The sequence below is a fragment of the Cucumis melo genome, chromosome 2 (genome assembly GCF_025177605.1).
Source record: "Cucumis melo cultivar AY chromosome 2, USDA_Cmelo_AY_1.0, whole genome shotgun sequence".
Classification (NCBI taxonomy): domain Eukaryota; kingdom Viridiplantae; phylum Streptophyta; class Magnoliopsida; order Cucurbitales; family Cucurbitaceae; genus Cucumis; species Cucumis melo.
Window position 1 is genome coordinate 21,816,126 of NC_066858.1, and position 19,039 is coordinate 21,835,164.

A 19,039-nucleotide genomic window follows, 5' to 3' on the forward strand; every position below is an offset into this window, starting at 1 on the left:
ACTACGATTAAAATATGTAAATGTTTAAATTTAGATGCTACATTAAAATAAAATTCATAAAATCTAAAAACAAAAAATGTAACATTTCTTTTTTTATATTTTCATTAATATAGAAATCTTAAATCTCGATTTGTTTATACTGGATTACTCATACGCATAAAATGTTTAAGGATTACTTATATTAATAATAATAGCATGGTGAAAGTAAATAGTGATAAAGTATTGTGATGACGTGGTTTGAGAGTTTCAACTTTGAAAGCTATGTTTTCTTAATATATATATATACACACACACACACATATATATTTGAGAAACAATTTTCAAAGCACTTTGATTGGGAAATAGAACAGAAAAGCAAAGTCGGTGAAGAGAAGTGGTTGAAATATGGAAATTGGAAGACGCGGCGAAAAATCCAACTAAATCACACAGCTGTCCTCCGGTTGTATCCTTTTTATCCACTACCAATTATTTTATTTACTTTTTACTTTTTACCATTTACTATTTACTGTCCATTATTTTTAAAGTTAGTATTTTGCTTTTAAAAAAATTGTTTATTTTCCCTCTCTATTTTTCCTTTTTCGATTTGTCATCGACCATTTGAACGTTGTAGCGATGTCATCTGTGGCCACCGAAATGTTGCCTGGACTGTTAGAAGCATTGGACAAGAGGAGATACAGCTCGTTAAGGAAATAAATGGCAATGATCAGAGTTGGAGCATTCAATGTTACTTACAAGCTAAGGTTCTTACAACAAGAATCTTACCCATAGTGAAGAATCTTCAACTTTTCATGTATCAAAACACACACTTTCAATTCCAGATTCACTATGAATATGAAAACCAATTAATTGTATACTAATTTAAACTCATATATATCTATTTTATGAGGAAGTTGAAAGAGCGTTAGATAAATTTAGTCTATTATAAGAATGTGGTTGATTTTCATATATTTGCCTAGCAAGAGAAGAGGTGATTGAGAGAGTGAAGAGAGTGACACACATAGATTGAAAGGCCAATTCACACGTAAAGTTTTGTTTTTGTAATATCACTCAAGTACAACATGATCAAAATGCCAAAAAAATTTCATTTTTTTTTTTTTAAAAAATAAACATATTTCATTATTGTTCAAAATTTCGGAATTTGAAAAATAATTAAAGACCAAAATTAAGCTGATGCCTACTTTTTACAAATGTTTTAAAAAATGAAGTTGAAAATTTTAATATGTTCATATTTGTTTGAAAGATGGATAAGGAAATAAACATAAATTTAAAAACCAAGAAATGGAAAAGTGTTTACCGAAACCAAGCCTGATTTTGTAATTTAGAATGAGTGGGGGTTAAATTGTTGTTGAGTGGGTCAACAAAAGCACTTAGAAGAACAACCGCGTAGAAGGCTTTTTTTAACTTTAAAAGATGATTCCCCAAACCACAACCATATGGAACCACTTTTACATAACCAGCTGTATACAACATTCCCAATGGCGGCACCCTCACGAACCTTCCTTCTCTTCCCCATCCCTATCTCTCCCTTCCTATATAAACCTCCTTCCCCCTTCTCCTTCTTCTCATCCAAACTCCATCTCAATCTTCAACTTATACCAATGGCTTCTTCCTCTGTTTTCTCAACCACTCTCTTCCTTTCTCTACTCTTCTCCCCTTTCTTCATCACCTCCTCTGCTTCTAACTTCCACCAATCAATTGACATTACCTGGGGAGATGGTCGCGCTCAGATTCTCAACAATGGCGACCTTCTCACTCTTTCCCTCGACAAGCCCTCCGGCTCTGGCTTTCAGTCAAGAAATGAGTATCTCTACGGCAAAATCGATATGCAAATCAAGCTCGTTCCTGGCAATTCCGCCGGCACTGTCACTGCCTACTACGTAAGTTTTCATTTAACTCAGTTCCCCTGCTCCTGCTCCTACTCCTGTTTTTCTTTTCTTGATTCTTACGGAATTTTTTTTTTTTTTTTTGTGATTTTTTAGTTGCGTTCTGAAGGGTCAACTTGGGATGAAATCGACTTCGAGTTTTTGGGAAATCTGAGCGGCGATCCTTACACTGTTCATACCAATATCTTCAGCCAAGGAAAAGGAAACAGAGAGCAACAGTTCCATCTATGGTTTGACCCAACTGCCGATTTCCACACCTATTCAATTCTCTGGAATCCCCAACGCATTGTGTAAGTTCAATCCCAATCATAAAATCAAACACCCACAATCAAAATCGAAATCGAAATTGAAAATTCCTCTGTTTTTGGTTTGCAGCTTCTACGTGGACGGAACACCGATCAGAGAGTTCAAGAACATGGAATCTATCGGCGTTGCCTTCCCCAAAAATCAACCAATGAGGCTTCAATCCAGTCTATGGAACGCCGATGACTGGGCAACAAGAGGTGGATTAGTTAAAACCGATTGGACTCAAGCTCCGTTCACCGCATCATACCGAAACTTCAACGAAAACGCCTGCATTTGGTCATCGGGACAGTCTTCTTGTGGCTCCAATTCTTCACCGGCCGCCGAAGACAAGCCGTGGTACTCTCAGGAGTTGGATACCGATAGCCAAGGAAAGCTGAAGTGGGTTCAAAAGAACTACATGATCTACAATTACTGCACTGATGTGAACCGATTTCCTCAGGGGTTGCCGCCGGAATGCAATGCCACTGCCTAAGTTTTAGTTCTTCTTAATTTATTATTCGTTTATTCTTACCTTTCTTGGCCCATAATTCATTTTATTGTATGTAATATGAATACACTCACCACCTTTGAACGTTGAACGTATTATATATTTATTGAATAATTTTGGTTCAAGATTGAATTTTTCTCATAAATTTCATGTTCTATTGGGGAAATATTGGCCCAGTCAATTTTGAATTAATTTAATTTATAGGTTAGGTTGAGTATAAATGCTCAGGTTAAGTTAGTAGTTAAAAAGTCTTTTTTTTTTACATCTAGACTAAAAATTATTTCAAATATTTAAAGTAAAAATATCACAAAATTAAGGATAGTCATTATCGATTCTAAAATTTTGCTATATCAAATTATTTATTGATCATACATTTCAAATAAATGATCTAAATCTATGAAAATTTTAATTAATAAAATCTATTTGATTATAAATAAATGATCTTGTATTAGGTAGGAGCTACCAAACATAATTGAAGTATTAAGAGTCGTCAGAATAATTAAAAAGGAATGAATTCTTATTTTGTTAAGAGAGATTATATGGCTTTATTTATTTGAAATAAGAGAGATGATGGAGCTATTAATTATATAGGTGAAAGAAATATTTGAGTAAAGGTGAAAAGTGGAAGAAGAGATTGGGGCCAGGAAGTGGTTACGGGCTTAAAATGAAATGTTTTGATCCATAGGCCTGCTATTTCCTTCCTTTCGGCCCAAAATGTCACTATAATGAGATGGGCTGCTGGGCTGATATTTGGCAACTTTTTTTAGGGATACCAAATCCTAAATAACAAAATGAAAAATAGCAAAATCCGCCGCCCCATTCTTTGTAGGGATAGTTGCAAATGTAGCAATTATATTCAAAATAATTAAGTACATAACAACATTTTAAACAAATTGCAAATATAGCAAAAACTGTTAAAATCTATCAATGATAGGAGTATCACTGATAGAACATGTAGCAAATGTTGGTCTATCACTGATAAACCATAAGAGTTTATTAACGATAGAAGCCTATCACCGATAGATTTTGCTATATTTGTAAATTTTTTAAAATATTGCTACATACTTAATAATTATTCTAAAAATTGATATCCATTATAATTACCCTTTTTGTTATTATTTTATGCTGGATTATACCTCTTGGTGTTATAAGACAATCTATTTATGGGATCTTTTAAAAAATATAAAAAAACGTCAAAGTATTTATATTGTATAGAATAATTTCGAAAATAAAAAAAGCGTAGAGGCTCATCATGTAAAATACCCGTCAATAATGCATGTTTAATTAATTGGGTACACAATCGTTTAGATTTGTTTACACAATCATTTAGATTTGGCTATCTATTTTTTTCAAAATTTGGTATACGATCGTTTAGATTTGGCTACACGATCGTTTAAATTTTTCTAATGATTGTTTAGATTTGGATTTTTTTTCAAAATTTGGTATACGATCGTTTAGATTTGGCTATACAATCGTTTAGATTTGTTTACACGATCGATCGTTTAGATTTGGCTACGATTTTTTTTTTTCAAATTTTGGTATAAACTATTTTTTTCAATATTTTTTATACACGGTGCGTTAATTTTTGTTACTCTAATTTAAATGTCTAACCAATTTTTTCAAGATTTTTTATACACCATCTGCTTAAAAAAGAAAAGAACAAAGAAGATTTTTTTCAATATTCTTCATACACAATCTTTTAGTTTTGGTTACTCTAATTTAATTAATGCCTAACCAATTTTTTCAAGATTCCTTGTACACAAAGAAATAGATTTAGTTACCCAAATCTAAACAAAAATAGGAAAGAAATCACATGAAGAGTACGATAAAAAATTGGAGAGGAGAAAATGATAGAAGGGCAAATCTGGAATATTTAAAAAATGGCTAAATTTATGTGCTTTGTTACACGGACCGTAACTTTGTTATATTTAGAAAAGTTTCACTTCATTTATTTCATATATAGTATATTTAAATAGTTAGAATATTCCACTAACATCTTCTAAAAAATGCTAGTATTTTCTACCAGACATTACCGGAAATTTTTTTATCATCCCTATAATCATCGTAATTACGATTATACACTTATTGGTTGATTTTTATTGTGCCAATTGTATACAAGTTAAAAAATAAATAAATACAAACTATATACTTAAATGTATATGTATATGGTGAGTTAATTATTTTGAGACGTGTTTTTTATATATGACAATCCATTTATTTCAGGTATAATGTATTTGAATAGTTTAAAAAATGAAGCAAAATATCACATATGCACGAAGACCGTGTATTTTCCAAACAACATTCAGATTTGGTAAATCTTAACTAAATCGACTATTTTGTTGCGGTAGAATATTGCACCAATAATTTCTAAAATAATATAAATATTTTCTACCAGATTTTCATATTCTTTATATTTCAAACAATTAATTAACAATTTAGTTGGATAATTCGTAATATATATGTTTAATAAAAATTTGAATTCAAATTTTAGATCATATCCCTAAAATAATGTCAAAGATACAACAAGTTCCGATTCTTTGTATTCCAAACTATTTATCAATAATGTCAATTATATATACAAGATTTTCGATCATTTATAAAAATTTAGATCATTCCCTAAAATAATACCAATTATATAAACAAGATTTTCAGTTTCTTATATTTTAAACAATTTATTAAATAAGACGTAATATATATTTTTAATAACAATTTAAATGTAAATTTTAGATTAGGTTATTTGTTTCAACGTAAGTTACTATATTTTAAACAATTTATTAAACATTTAAATTTTAGAAAGTTAATTTAATAAGGAGAAAGGGAAAGAAAAAGAAAATAATAACAACAATATAAATATATTATATTATTATTTTTGTTGTTATTATTATTATCATTATTATTATATTAAAAAGAATCATCCATACGTGTGCAACCTCCATCTCATCGTCTTCTCCATTCTTCATCCCCTTCATCTTGCAAAAGAAACCCTAGCCGCCGCTGCAATCTCATCACTGCCGTCGTTCGACATTTGTGTGACACCTACTCAAACAGAGTCAATCCTCACCATCTGTCACTCTCTATCGTTTATCAAAGTCGAAGCTCTCGTTGTCTCCGGTCATTACGTTCTTGACCCAAGATGAACGATGTAGCATCTTGTTGTTCCATGTGGCGTCATCCTCTTCGTTGCAAGCTTCCGGTCGACCATCAAGTCATCCCTAGCTCAATTCGGTCATAGCTTCTCCGTTTCATTCTCCGACCAAGCCTATCCATTTTGCACACCCAGTTTTGAGCCACTTTGTCTCCATCCAAGCCAAATCTGAGTTCTTCTTTGCACGCCGTCTTTTGGTTCGGTTTGTGCACTGTTGCTGCCTCTGTCTTGTCGTGAGCCATTGAGGTTTGTGGTAACGGTTTGAAGGAGCGAAAAATAGAGTTTTGGGGAAATTAGAATTTTGATAGATGTTAATTATGTGTGTTGGGGTTTGATTTAATAATACGACCTTTGTTGTTTTTTGAACGGATTAAGTTTTTCACTAGGTAAGAGCATTTAAGATATTGTTTAACAGATTTTTTTTTAGATTTTTTTATTTTGCTATTTTATCAATTTAAAAATAAGTTTGTTATTTGTCCAAAGTAAACTTTCTATTTTACTATTCTTCTTGAAGGTCCTTAAATTTATTCTCAAAAACTTATTTTCGTCTAAATTTTGGTGTATTTTCATTAAATCTAATTTTCAAATATTTTCTATAATTACAAGATGTTGGAGATATTTACGGTTAGTTTCCTCCTCAAATCACTCTTCGTTACATGATAGATGATAGATTACGTTGTTTGTTTTATCTTATTATTTGAAATATAGTGACATAATGCATGTTAATATCACACATTTACATTTTATATATTCTAGTATTTATAATATATTCCTATATGTCATGATGTATATTGTTTAATATACCCTAATATACATTGGAGGTATAAATATGATATATTCTTATCAATTATATCATAGTATTTGTGGTATGTAATGATACCTCTTTCTGTTTTAATAGATACCTAGATATCCTTTGCATATATTGTTTGTATATGATAGTCATTTTAACGAAAGAAACAACTATGTTAATTACAAATATACTAAGATTAGCCTTCGCAATATAAAGTGTAACAAAACTATTATTATTTATATTTTAAAATTTTTTATTTATTTTTTTAACATGAATATTTTAATTTATACTTATTGAACTTTATGAAGAATTTTTTTAAATCTAAGTGTGTTGTTATATAATGTATTAAATGATATCAAATGTCACATAGTTTTAAGGTTTAAATATCTCATTCTCTTAAAATTTGTAAACAAACACTCTATTTATCATTGTCGTTATCTAAACCTTTATCGTCTTCGCTATCCAATGAAGAACAAAGATTGTCTCCATCACATTTTTCTTTGTTGTCATGCACCATTAAGCGAAAAAGAAAGAAGAGTACTATGACAACGACGATTAACAACTCTCAATATTCACCAAGAAGTTATACAACAAAGACAACTCGAAAGAGTGACACCAGTAGTGTTGAAAGGTTTATGAAACGAAGGTTGAAGGAAATTAAGGATGAAGAAGAAAGAAATTAAAAGATTATATTATTTTACCGTTAATTAGTTAACTATTAGCTAGTCAAAGGATGACCACTAAAAATCTACTATCAAAGCTGTTTCAAATTTTCAGACTTCAAACTTTACAGATGAAAATTTGTCAGAAAAAGAGGCATGGCTCTCTATCATCAGCGAAGATCCGATCATACACAAACTATAATTAATAATAGATTAAGCATAGGAGATGACATTATTGGATTCCCGACAAAATTTATTGAATAAAAAACCAAATACAACGAGGTTTAGTTTGTCCAACTTGACTTTGTCGTGGCCATTACTCTACTACACGCTTTCAGATCTCATACCAACATTGTGTGGCTTTCACGTTGTGAGTTCATGGCTCACAATATCTTATCCACACAACTTTATTAATATAATACAAACACACAAAACAATTACCTCTGTTTCTTCATTTTCTAATAGCTTCCCTTCCCACTTCAATCATGGAAAACAATACATGTTCAATTTCTTCTTCTTCTTCTTCAAAGTTAGCAATTTATGTGTTATTTGTTTGTGTTGTGCTCATGTTTAGCTCTTCAATGGTTTCCTCCGCCAACTTCTTGAAGGACATTGACCACACATGGGGCGGAGGTGATAGAGTTCAAATACTCAACAATGGCGAAGGCATTGCTGTCTCCCTCGACGAAACCTCCTGCTCTGGATTCCAATCTCGAGACCAGTACCTCTTTGCCAAGATTGATTTGGAAATGAAACTTGTCCCTGGAAACTCGGCTGGTACTGTTACTGCATTTTACGTGAGTATGATAACACTTATTTGGATAAATTGATTAGTGATTTGAAATGGTATCCCAGTATATATTGTATTTTAAAAAGTTTCGTTCCGTGCTTTAGCTATCGTCTATAGGGGAGTTCCACGACGAGATAGACTTGGAATTCTTGGGAAGAGTTGAGGGAGATCCCTACATTCTGCAAACAAACATGTTCATCCATGGAGTTGGTCAAAGAGAGATGCAGTTTTTCCTTTGGTTTGACCCATCGACTGATTTTCACAACTACACCATTCTTTGGACGCCCCAACATATTGTGTGAGTATATGAAACCTTATAAAACATATAGGCTCAAATACCATTTGATTCAATTTTACCACCTCTTACATCACCAAAAGTTAGTAAACTTTGAAAAATGAAATATATATCAGTTTCAACCCTCACCTTCATATCAGATGTATCAATTTATACTATAAATTTTCAAGTTTTATCAGCTCACACTAAGTGAGATAGTTTTATGAGAACTAAATGTTGAGTAATCGTGTGATAGGCTGTTGGTCGACGGGATTCCGATAAGAGAGCTAAAGAATAAGAGAGAAAAGCGTGCCCCATTCCCGATGGTGCAACCAATGAGAATTTACGGCAGCATATGGAACGCCGACAGCTGGGCTACAAGAGGCGGTGCAGTCAAGATAGACTGGACCAAGGCTCCATTCCGAGCATGGTTCAAGAACTTAAGAGTCGATGGTTGTTTGTGGTCCGATAAAAACTCCAAATCCAATTGCACTAAGTCCTCAGCTTCTTGGCTCTCCTCCATCCTTGATAATAAAAGCAAACAACGCATGAAATGGGCTCAAACCAAATATATGTTCTATGATTACTGCACTGACACTAAACGTTTCCCTCAGGGTCTCCCTCTCGAGTGTTAATTTTAAATCAACTTCTCTTTTCACCATTATTTTGGGTTTAGTCATCCATTTCTAACAAACATTTGTCATAATTACATTCTTGATTTGTATGAATAAAAATGATCTTGACCACCTTTTTTTTCAGCTTCATGGATCCTAAGATTCAGAGGAAAATTAGTCTGTATTACTATCTTATTATATTTAATTTCAATGTAATTAAAGATTTATATTTTAATCTTAGAATCTAGATCCCAGTACTGATATTTAATTTATTTTTGATCCTCCCTCGTTTTTCTGTCATAACCTTCCAGATCTCCGACCTTTTTGGCACCTCTCACGTTTTCACCAACTTTTTCTATACTTCTTATTCGATCGGTTTCTAATCGACTTCTTACCTTCCAACTTCTGATTTGTTTTGTGTCATCTATCTACGGTTCTTCTTAGATGGAGTATGTGTTTGATGTTTTCTATTATTTAAAGCTAATAATAAAATTTGGAGAAAAGTTTTGATCAATTTTTTCTTTATTTGTTTTGTGTTATCTACGTTTTAGTCTTTGGGTATTTCTTAAAACAGGATTAGTTGAAGATGTGGCTATCTACTATATTTACAAGAGATCATTTAATTAAGGAAAAGTTATTCTCTCCGTGTCTAGATTTTGATGAATATGTTTATTTGGTTCCTATGTTTTAACCTTTTTAGTCCAAATTTATAAGAATAGACTTATTTGATCTCAAGTTTTCAAAATGTACCTTTTTAGTTCCTATCTAAAAAGTCACTCAAATAACTTTATATTTTTATTTTAAATAATTATATGATATTTTAAATTACCTTCTTTAAAAAAAAATTTAAAAAAAGTTTTATATATCATATACTTATTTTTAAAAAATCAAACATGGAATACTTTATAAACCTATTTTATAAAACTCTACTACTATAAAGGTACATTTTGAAAACTAAAAGATCAAATTGATCTATTGTTATAAACTTGGGAATTAAAAAAGTCAATTTTTGATACCGAAGAACCAAAAGCACATATTCATCTAAATGTGGAGGTAGTTTTCCTTTTAATTAGTTATTTAATTTTGAAAACTAAAAAAAATCAGTTTGCCATTTTTTCAAATGAGATAATACTCCTTGTTAGTTGGTCTGGGCTTTTTTCCTTCTGGGCTTTTTGTATCGCAATAGTCTACCTTGATTGGGCTTAATAAATTTTTTTTGAGAATTTGAGCCAAATGGCCATTTTAGAGTGGCTATTTTGAAACTATGGCCAATCAAATTCTAGAATCGTTCAAGCAAATTAGCAATACAGATGGAAAGAGTAGACCATGTAACTTTTGAATAATATGTATACTTTTTAAACTCAGTCATTAAATATATATATATATATATATATATATATATATATTAGTTAAAATAAAGAAACACATGCAATTAACTTAAATTAATATTAAATTAAACTCAATAATAATACTCCATGAATAAGCAAAGTACAACACAAACATACGGCATAAACATGCGACACACAAATACAAACCCTTCAAACAAAAACAACTTTAAAAAACACAATAGGAAGACATTTTGAGATATAATTCACTTTTTTAATTATAGGCTAGCTAGTTTGCTTACGAGCTAAGATAACTGAATTGACAACATCATCAGTTGGATGAAAAATAGAGAGAATCTCGAACCCAACCAAATCTCCAACTTTAACCACAGGATACAAAAACGCTCTCCCTCCTTGAGCACTTCTCACCAACAAAATCCCACCTTCTTTCATATATTTCCTTAAATGCCTTACAATCTTCACTTTTTCTTCCTTATTCATCCCCACGAGAGCAGCCAAAAACACACAATCATATCCTCCAAGCTCTTCTTTTACCTCAACAATATCACTAGAGCAAAACTTCATTCTCCCCTCCAGCTCAGCATCCGACCCCACGATCTTTCTCGCTACATCATTCGCTACACTGTCTACGTCGTAGTTATCAAAATATGTGCCCTTCATGTGTTGCATGGCCATAATAATTGAAGTTAGAGGCAAAGGACCTGACCCCACAAAAGCTACCTTCTTAGGATTGACGATTCCATTGTCATTTAGAATTTTGTTTTCAAGGTTGGCTAATTTGACGTAGTTTTGGTAATATGGAAATAAAGTGAGGTTGTTGAGAGGCTTTGGGATTTTGCTTAGCAAAGTTGAGAATTCTAACTCGAGTAAGCCTTCAGCTTGGCCACAGAGAATTATGAGGCTCTCACGAATGGCTTGTAAATTTGGTGGCAACGTGGAGACATCTATTGAACAAGGCAAAATGCATAAGTTCACTAGGTTGGTGAAGAGGTTGTTCACTTTCTTGCATGGCCTTAAGGTTTCAAGCTTCAAGATGCTTTGATGAAGGTCAATGATTCGATCTACCAGAAACGCTGCGGAGATTTCGGCTTCCATGCCATGAAATTGGAGGGCTGCCATTTGGAAATGAATGGAAGGGAAGTGTAAGATAATTTTTGTAGTCTCTTCTTGGTTTTTTTTTCTTTTTGTTGATGTTTAGAGATTTAATGAATTTGAATATTTATAGGGTAATGGATGGGAATAAATCTCAACTATAATAAATAGTACGTAATCAATGAATGTTTATGTTATAAGATGCATAGATAATTCATATGTAAAATTTATTAAAATGTGAGGTTGAATATTTTATTTAATATGTATAGCAATAATATTTGTTAATAATATAGGAATTTTTTGTATTATTTATGTAGTACTCCTCGTTGAAATTTTCTCAGATATATAGGTAATGCTCCCCTAGGACACAACTAACCTAATTGTATGATACTAAGTTTATATATAAAATAATTTCAATATTTTAATAAAAGACTTTACGTGAAATTTATTTAAATTTGGTTGTTTTGTACTCACAATGACTTTATATATATTTTATATCTTAATTTAGGAATGATTCGTAATACTATTTGTTAACTTTTCATTACAAGCGTTTTGTAATTAATTAAAATGTTTGAGTATTGAACAAATGAAGTTTGTAGGAGTTGAAATTATGAAAATTTGTAGGAGTTTGAAATTAATAATGCATGAAAATGAAAGAAGCAAAGATCCTAAAAGGGTTTTTATGTTCACACACTTTGACTTTGGAACTAAGGCGTGCAAAATGCAGTCTCCTTTCAAAATATGCATTTAATTTAAAAATAATGGCTTTGAAGTACATGTACGAGTTTGATATATTTTTGTTAATTAATAATTATTCATTCCTCACCCCCTTCTAACCTCTGCAATAACTTTAACTATTGAAAAGGATTTGTTATGAAATTGTCGGTGAATCCGAAGTTCAAGAGACTTTACAGTTTTCTTATAAGATAGATGTGTTATTTCTTTATGGATAAAATTGACTTTGGTAGATAGATAGACTACTAATTCTATTGTCAATTGGTTTTGAGATGAAATCTCATACTACGAGAACAATTTATTATTAGAGAGAAAATAATTCAGATTAGAAATATATATATATGTATATATTGTCAGAGAGTTGAAGTGATTACTTCACCAAATTTTAGGGTATTCAAAATACTGTAAATAATGTAAATATGACTTTGGACGTTAAAAGCTCCATTTTGAGACCTTCTTAAACACTCTTCTTATTATTAGTGTCTTAAAAGTTCGAAAATATATAAAGGTTAAAAAATCAAACCTTTCTTTTAATCCAACTGCTAATGCCTTAAAAACAAATTGATTAGCGGTCGGGAGTGCTTAACTACATATGCTATCACTAGATGATATTTTTATTAATGTTATTATTTTCAAAATTGGGAATAATAATTTTTAGTCTATTAAGTTTTGGAAATAATTTTTGTTGATGTCAAGTAGATGGCCAACAAAAAAAAAAAAAAATCATGAGACATTCACATAATAACAACGAAAAATTTTATTAGAGAAAAGAAGGATGTGACCTACAAAACAAAAGAGAACATACATACGTATAAGAATGAAGTTTACCATACACGATCCAATGCTCAATTTAGAAAGTAATAAATAAATAATAATAATAATGACATGACCATAGGTGTCACAAGGAGTAAAATGGTTGAGCTTGGATACACGTGGACTCAAATGCAACAGACCAAACTCAACTAAAAAGAATATTTTAAAGTAAAGCATAAATAAAATAGGTGTAGTTATAATGAGTAGTACTTTGAGGAATAATAATTAATTGGATATCAACATTTTAGAAAACTTATAATATAATCTATTAGTGATAAACTTTTTGTAACATGACCTATCTATCAATGATAAATTTTTAACATTTATAGAATTTAACAAATTTTACTATATTTGTAATATAACAGAATATCGCGGTTGGTAAATAATTAAGAAAGAGAACTTTGAAAATTATTTATATATTCAAAGATATATTTTTTAATTAATATTTAAAATTTAGGGTTTAGGGTTTAGGGTTAACTTCGGTCCTAATCTAAACCTTACTCATATATTATTTGCTGATGACATCCTCATCTTTGTTGAGGATCATGAGGATTATATATCAAATCTAAAGATGATCCTGCTCCTCTTTGAATCTGCTTCGGGACTAAACATTAACCTGACCAAGTCTACTATTTTCCTCATAAATGTCCCGGCAGATCGTGCGAACTCTATAGCGGAAAGTTGGGGCTTAAGTAAAGGTCAACTGCCGACGACCTACCTTGGCATGCCTTTAGGCGGGAAACCTTCTTCTTTCATTTTTTGGGACAACGTTTTTCAGAAGATTAAAAAAAATTGAGTAGCTGGAAATATTCTCAGCTGTCCAAAGGTGGCCGAATCACGTTGATAAATTCAACTCTAGAAAGTCTACCCACATATCAACTTTTGATTTTCAAGGCTCCCAAAGGAATAGCCCAAAAAATTGAAGCTTCTTGGAGAAATTTTTTATGGAAAGGTACATCAAGTGGCCATAACATCAACCTTATCAGATGGGACCAAATTGTTACCCCAAAGGAGAAAGGAGGTCTTGGTATTCACTCTGTCCATAGCACAAATTTTGCTCTCCTCTGCAAATGGCTTTGAAAATTCCTAACCGAAAAAGATTTTCTGTGGAAACGACTGATCATTACCAAATACGATCAGGAGAAAATGGACAAATTTCCTACTCGTGGTAAATTCAGCAGCAATAAGGCTCCATGGAGAGCAGTGACAAATTGTATAAGCTGGTTTTATAAAAACATCGGCTGGAAGGTAAATGATGGGGCCAACATCTCTTTTTGGCTTGACAATTGGAATGGTAAATCACCACTATCTTTGTCCGCCCCCCGACTGTTCGCTCTGTCTACGAATGAAAAGAGTTCTGTCAAAGATTTTTGGAATCCATCCCTTAAAGATTGGAATATCCATTTTAACCGGCCCCTTCGCGATCATGAAACAAATCTGTGGCACAACATCAAAGCATCCCTTACAATTCCACTGCCAAATAGGGGTCCCTCAAAGCCTTTATGGAAGCTAAATTCAAACAATATTTTCGACATTGCTTCTATTAAAAAGGACCTAACCGAAGCTTCTGCTTGCTCAACAAATTTTCCTCCTAGTCTCTACAAAACTCTGTGGAAGGTGGAATTCCAAAAAAAAATGCAAGTTTTTTATCTGGACACTCATCCATGGCTGCATAAATACCGCTGATCGTTTGCAGAAACGTCTTCCAAACTGGGCCTTCAGTCCAAACTGGTGTTATATGTGCAACAAGAGCCAAGAAGACATAAACCATCTTTTCATTCACTGCCCCTATAGTCAGCTGTTATGGAACAAGGCCCGTTCACTGTTGAAGTGGAACAACACTCTCACCGACTTGAATTCCCTTGCCAAGGTTATTTGCTCTCTAAATATAAAGACTCAAAAAGGGCTGATAACTTTCAATACTATTGCTATTCTCCTTTGGAATATTTGGTTGGAAAGAAACAATAGAGTCTTCAAGCAACAGAAAAAAGAAGTTCAAGACCTTTGGGAAGACATTCTCGCTCAAACTGATTTATGGAGCTGCAAATCTAAATTATTTTCAAATTATGATTGTAGTTCCATAGCTTTAAACATTTCGGCTTTTGTTTAATAGGGTTATTCTCTAGCCCTTCCCCTTTCGCTTCTTGTATTGATTGTTTATTTTTATTAATAAAACGGGAGTAATGAGGGTGCTAAGGGGGTGTCCACCTAGTGGAGATGCCCGGATGCACCCAACTGACCCATTGTATCATTTTTCAAAAAAAAAAATAATAATTAAAATTTTAGATTAATTAAGATAATAATTAAGAAAGTTATAATTAACACAATATAAATAAGATAAAATATACTTCTTAATTTCGAATTATCTTATAATTAATGTTAATCATAAGGTTAAAACTATCGTACAAATACGTGAATTTCTAATGAAGAAAAAAAATCTTATTTTAGGATATTTATGAAAATTTTCTAAATCTTCTAAAATAAAATAAAAAGGGTATTTCTGCGCTTGTATGTTGAGGGATGAAAGAGGCCGAATATATGGGTTTGGGTAAGAGGTTGGGCTTCTACAAACAGGCCCACTTTGATTGTCGTTTAGAATGAATTTTTCAGCCTTTCACCGCTATTATCATCTTACCTAAAAATGTTTGTTTTTCCCTTTCTTCCTTACGTAACACCATACTCACACGCCAGCCCAAGCCTATAGGAGACGTAGGAAAGTCAGTGTTTCCAAAGAAAAATTTTAACAACTTGAGGTTTGGCCGGTCAACTAGTAGAATTGATGGACAAATATAAAAAAAACCTTGTCCAGTCTAGATTGACATCCACCAACCTTCAGTATCATTGCAGTTACACATAATCAAAAGCATGTGTAAATGAATAAACTTATGTATAAATAACCCAATTCAACAACTCCATCAAAATGTGAGAGTAATCAATTCTTAAAGGAGAGACCACCCTTACTCTTTTTGTACTTAACTAAGAATTTGTTACTCTTTTATTAATTCAAGCATTAGAGTGGAGTAAGCTCGATGCTATACTGATGTGAGGAATATCTTTTACACCAATCAACTTAAAATATCTTGAAACTATGCTAATTAAGGAGAAGCAAAATAAAGGTCTAGCGGTAAAAGGCCCCAACAAGAAAACTCACCGAGAGACAAGATCCCAAACGTGAACAAATTAAAATACAAATGCCATACCAAGATTGGCTTTTTTTGTTGTTGAGAGCAGTAGTGATGAAAAGAATTAAGAGATAATTAGTATATTTGAATTAATATTTAGTTTAGTGACATAATTTAGATCAATTAATTAATTAATTGTGTTATTTTCTTGTAAGACTATAAATAGCCAATTTAGAGTGGTTAGAAAGAAGCTTTTGATTATCCATGATAATTAATACTGAATAATCTGTTACGTTTTTAAGACTTTTCAAGTATAAATTTTCCTTGTTTGACTATGGATTTGGCTTTAACACCTTTTTCCGTTCATCAAGTAATTAGTAGTAGGTATTATTTATCCAAGCTATATATTTGGAATGACATCACAAAAGTTTATAGAAAAGCGAAAAATGTTATTTTGTAGAAAGATTTGTAATTATTATTAAAATAGTTTCAGTGATAAGAATGATTCAAGCTAAGGGTCAAAGTTTCGAACTTTTCGTTATTGAGATGGGTTTGAAGAAATGAGAGAATTAAACTTAGATCGGTTATTAAACACACAAGGAAACAAAAACCATATGTATACATTCATACATACATGAGTTTGTTAATTACAAACTAAACTTTGGCATTGGGGGTTTCAATTATTAAGATTTTGACGAGAAAATGTAGGTTTGGAGAAGGGAGATTTTAATGGCTTGGCAGCAACATTAGGCAACTCTAAATTAGAAAACTTTAATTTGGGTCCCTCTCTTTGTTATTTTTATTAAATTACGTCTAAAATCAAATTCCCTTTGTGTTACTTCCTAATTGATAATAAGTTCATCTGTTCTTGAGCTTTGGGAGTTGGGGGGTAGGGGAAGTTAAAAAGGGTTTTAGTTTGTGTTTTAAAAAAAGTTGAGTTTGTGAAGGGAAAGATCTTGTAATTTGGAGTTGTTATGTGCTTTGCTTACAATAGACATTATTTCCCTTCCAAACAAATTACAACTTAACACATCAATACTTAACATCTCTTCTGCCTTTCGCCCCTTGTTTTCACTTGCAACCAAGTAATTGCAATTTTGACTATTTGCTATATTGGCACCATCCAAAGTTTCACATCCACTTTATATCTTGGTATCATCTCTTCTTCCTTCATATGAAACTATCTAGGAGTTGTGTTTCCCAACTCAACTTAGAAATTGTGAGATGAGTTATTATAGTTCACTAAAAAAATTTTGGAGTGCCTATATATATATAATAATATGTACAATTTATCCAAACTCTATTTGTTAGAATATTTAGTTATTGTTTTGTACTCATTTTATCTCTCTGTTTGCTACTATGTTTATTATTTTCTTTCTAGATTAGAATAGTTTGGACTCTAAACACATGCTTTTAATTCAGATAATACTATTATGCATCATAAATACACAAACTATTGTAATTAGTTATGAACTATAATTACTAACTCAAACTTCAAATACTTCCTATATCATTGGTCGAACTAAAAAGTTACTTAAATTGATGGGTGTGAAGGTAAATTTGATATCATATTGTTAACTTTTCAACACTACCCCTCAATTGTGGATCTAGAATTTGTAAAAGATTTAACAAGTGGAAATCAATATTGAAGAAATTTGAACATAGAATTTTTTGTGTTAAATCATTGATTGACCTAAAAGCTTAAGGTGATGAGAAAAGAATAAAGAGAATTCGTCGTGTGAAAAACATAAATGATACATGGTGCAGTTAGTTTTCATTACACCTAAACCCTATATAAAAGTAGTTTTTCAAAAATGGTTTCATATAAAGTTTTCACCCTCTAAATTTATATCCAACAACCATGCATTTAGTAAACATATCTATAAATCTATCCAACTTCATGGATCCTCACTTGATTTTGTCTTGCATTTTAGTGGGAAAAAGTAGCATTAATGCTCTTATCTTTAATAACAATATTGAAGCATCAACAAGTCATAAAGATTAAATTGAACCCATATAAATATATATATGTATTTTGTCAGTCGTATAATAATTATATCACTTTAATTAGCTTTAAGTAAATGAAGAAATTGAAGGGTTTCTTTTTCTTTTATGAAGACGAAAAAATTTAATTTACCAAAGAGCAAATTAAAAAGTTTCCATCAAATTATTATCATTTTAAAAAAAAAAAAAATTGTGGAGGGAAGTATGTTTTTATGTATTCTGTTGATCAAAAATAGAAAATTTTTGTCACTTTCATTTACCTCTCTCTCTTTCATGTCTAAATGTAATGGACAAACATACTATAATGAGAAAAAATGAGATCTCATTACTTCATATATATATATATATATATATATATATATATATGCAATCCTGATTTAAGTCCTGAAAATTGCAGGTTTAAACATGAAGACAGATAGTTATTTATGTGAAAGCTTGTGAAAGAGAATGACAAAAAGAAAATTAAAATAATCCAGCTGGGTATCTAATTACTTTCTGAGGAAGAAGAATAGAAGTGTTTGAAATTTTTATGGGTAGCCATAGTCTACATTCAATTTGTTTTAAATAAATGCAAACAATATGGTTTACTTTGTTCTAATTATATTTGATACTGACAGTCTTAATAATAACAGTGCATGCATGCAATAAAAGTATCTTTTCTAGAAGAAATTTACATAAATTGAAATCACAAACTATGTTTCATAATCTCTTTAATATAATCAATCTCCATAATGCATTTGCCCATTCATATATACATATAAAGAGAGAGAGATAGATTAACAAGAGAGAGAGAGGGCACATAATTAATTCCTTCCTTCTAAAATCACGAAAATGTTTGTTTGTTTGGTTTTTTGAAACAAAATCACGAAAAAGTTAGCATAGGTATTTATAATTATCAATTTGAAAAGAAGGAAGTAAAATTATCTCTCCTCCAATATATATATGCATGGCTGTCTCTCCTATTTTTCATAATTTT

At 31.3% G+C, this 19,039-nt stretch overlaps 3 protein-coding genes across 3 annotated transcripts; 2 read left to right on the top strand and 1 right to left on the bottom strand.

The window, feature by feature from the left end:
• Positions 1–1,440: 1,440 nt before the first annotated feature.
• On the top strand, positions 1,441–2,801 carry LOC103494277 (probable xyloglucan endotransglucosylase/hydrolase protein 23). The gene is made up of 3 exons (XM_008455396.3): positions 1,441–1,877; positions 1,980–2,173; positions 2,259–2,801. Exons 1-3 carry the CDS (start codon positions 1,476–1,478, stop codon positions 2,659–2,661), a joined length of 999 nt encoding a protein of 332 aa, XP_008453618.3. The 5' UTR covers positions 1,441–1,475; the 3' UTR covers positions 2,662–2,801.
• A 2,790-nt stretch (positions 2,802–5,591) lies between these two features.
• On the top strand, positions 5,592–9,095 carry LOC103494276 (xyloglucan endotransglucosylase/hydrolase protein 22-like). The gene is made up of 3 exons (XM_008455395.3): positions 5,592–8,070; positions 8,168–8,361; positions 8,594–9,095. Exons 1-3 carry the CDS (start codon positions 7,759–7,761, stop codon positions 8,970–8,972), a joined length of 885 nt encoding a protein of 294 aa, XP_008453617.1. The 5' UTR covers positions 5,592–7,758; the 3' UTR covers positions 8,973–9,095.
• Positions 9,096–10,457: 1,362 nt separating this feature from the next.
• On the bottom strand, positions 10,458–11,464 carry LOC103494275 (nicotianamine synthase-like). The gene has a single exon (XM_008455394.3). The coding sequence runs from the start codon at positions 11,414–11,416 to the stop codon at positions 10,562–10,564; it is 855 nt and encodes a 284-aa protein (XP_008453616.2). The 5' UTR covers positions 11,417–11,464; the 3' UTR covers positions 10,458–10,561.
• Positions 11,465–19,039: the final 7,575 nt, after the last annotated feature.

What these genes read in the sequence shown, in the direction of transcription:
- LOC103494276 (XM_008455395.3), top strand. Translation starts at nt 7,759, where the DNA reads ATGGAAAACAATACATGTTCAATTTCTTCTTCTTCTTCTTCAAAGTTA. An exon ending in GTACTGTTACTGCATTTTAC is followed by an intron (nt 8,071 to 8,167) that starts GTGAGTATGATA and finishes TCCGTGCTTTAG; the next exon opens with CTATCGTCTATAGGGGAGTT. An exon ending in TGGACGCCCCAACATATTGT is followed by an intron (nt 8,362 to 8,593) that starts GTGAGTATATGA and finishes ATCGTGTGATAG; the next exon opens with GCTGTTGGTCGACGGGATTC.
- LOC103494275 (XM_008455394.3), bottom strand. Translation starts at nt 11,416, where the DNA reads ATGGCAGCCCTCCAATTTCATGGCATGGAAGCCGAAATCTCCGCAGCG.
- LOC103494277 (XM_008455396.3), top strand. Translation starts at nt 1,476, where the DNA reads ATGGCGGCACCCTCACGAACCTTCCTTCTCTTCCCCATCCCTATCTCT. An exon ending in GCACTGTCACTGCCTACTAC is followed by an intron (nt 1,878 to 1,979) that starts GTAAGTTTTCAT and finishes GTGATTTTTTAG; the next exon opens with TTGCGTTCTGAAGGGTCAAC. An exon ending in TGGAATCCCCAACGCATTGT is followed by an intron (nt 2,174 to 2,258) that starts GTAAGTTCAATC and finishes TTTGGTTTGCAG; the next exon opens with CTTCTACGTGGACGGAACAC.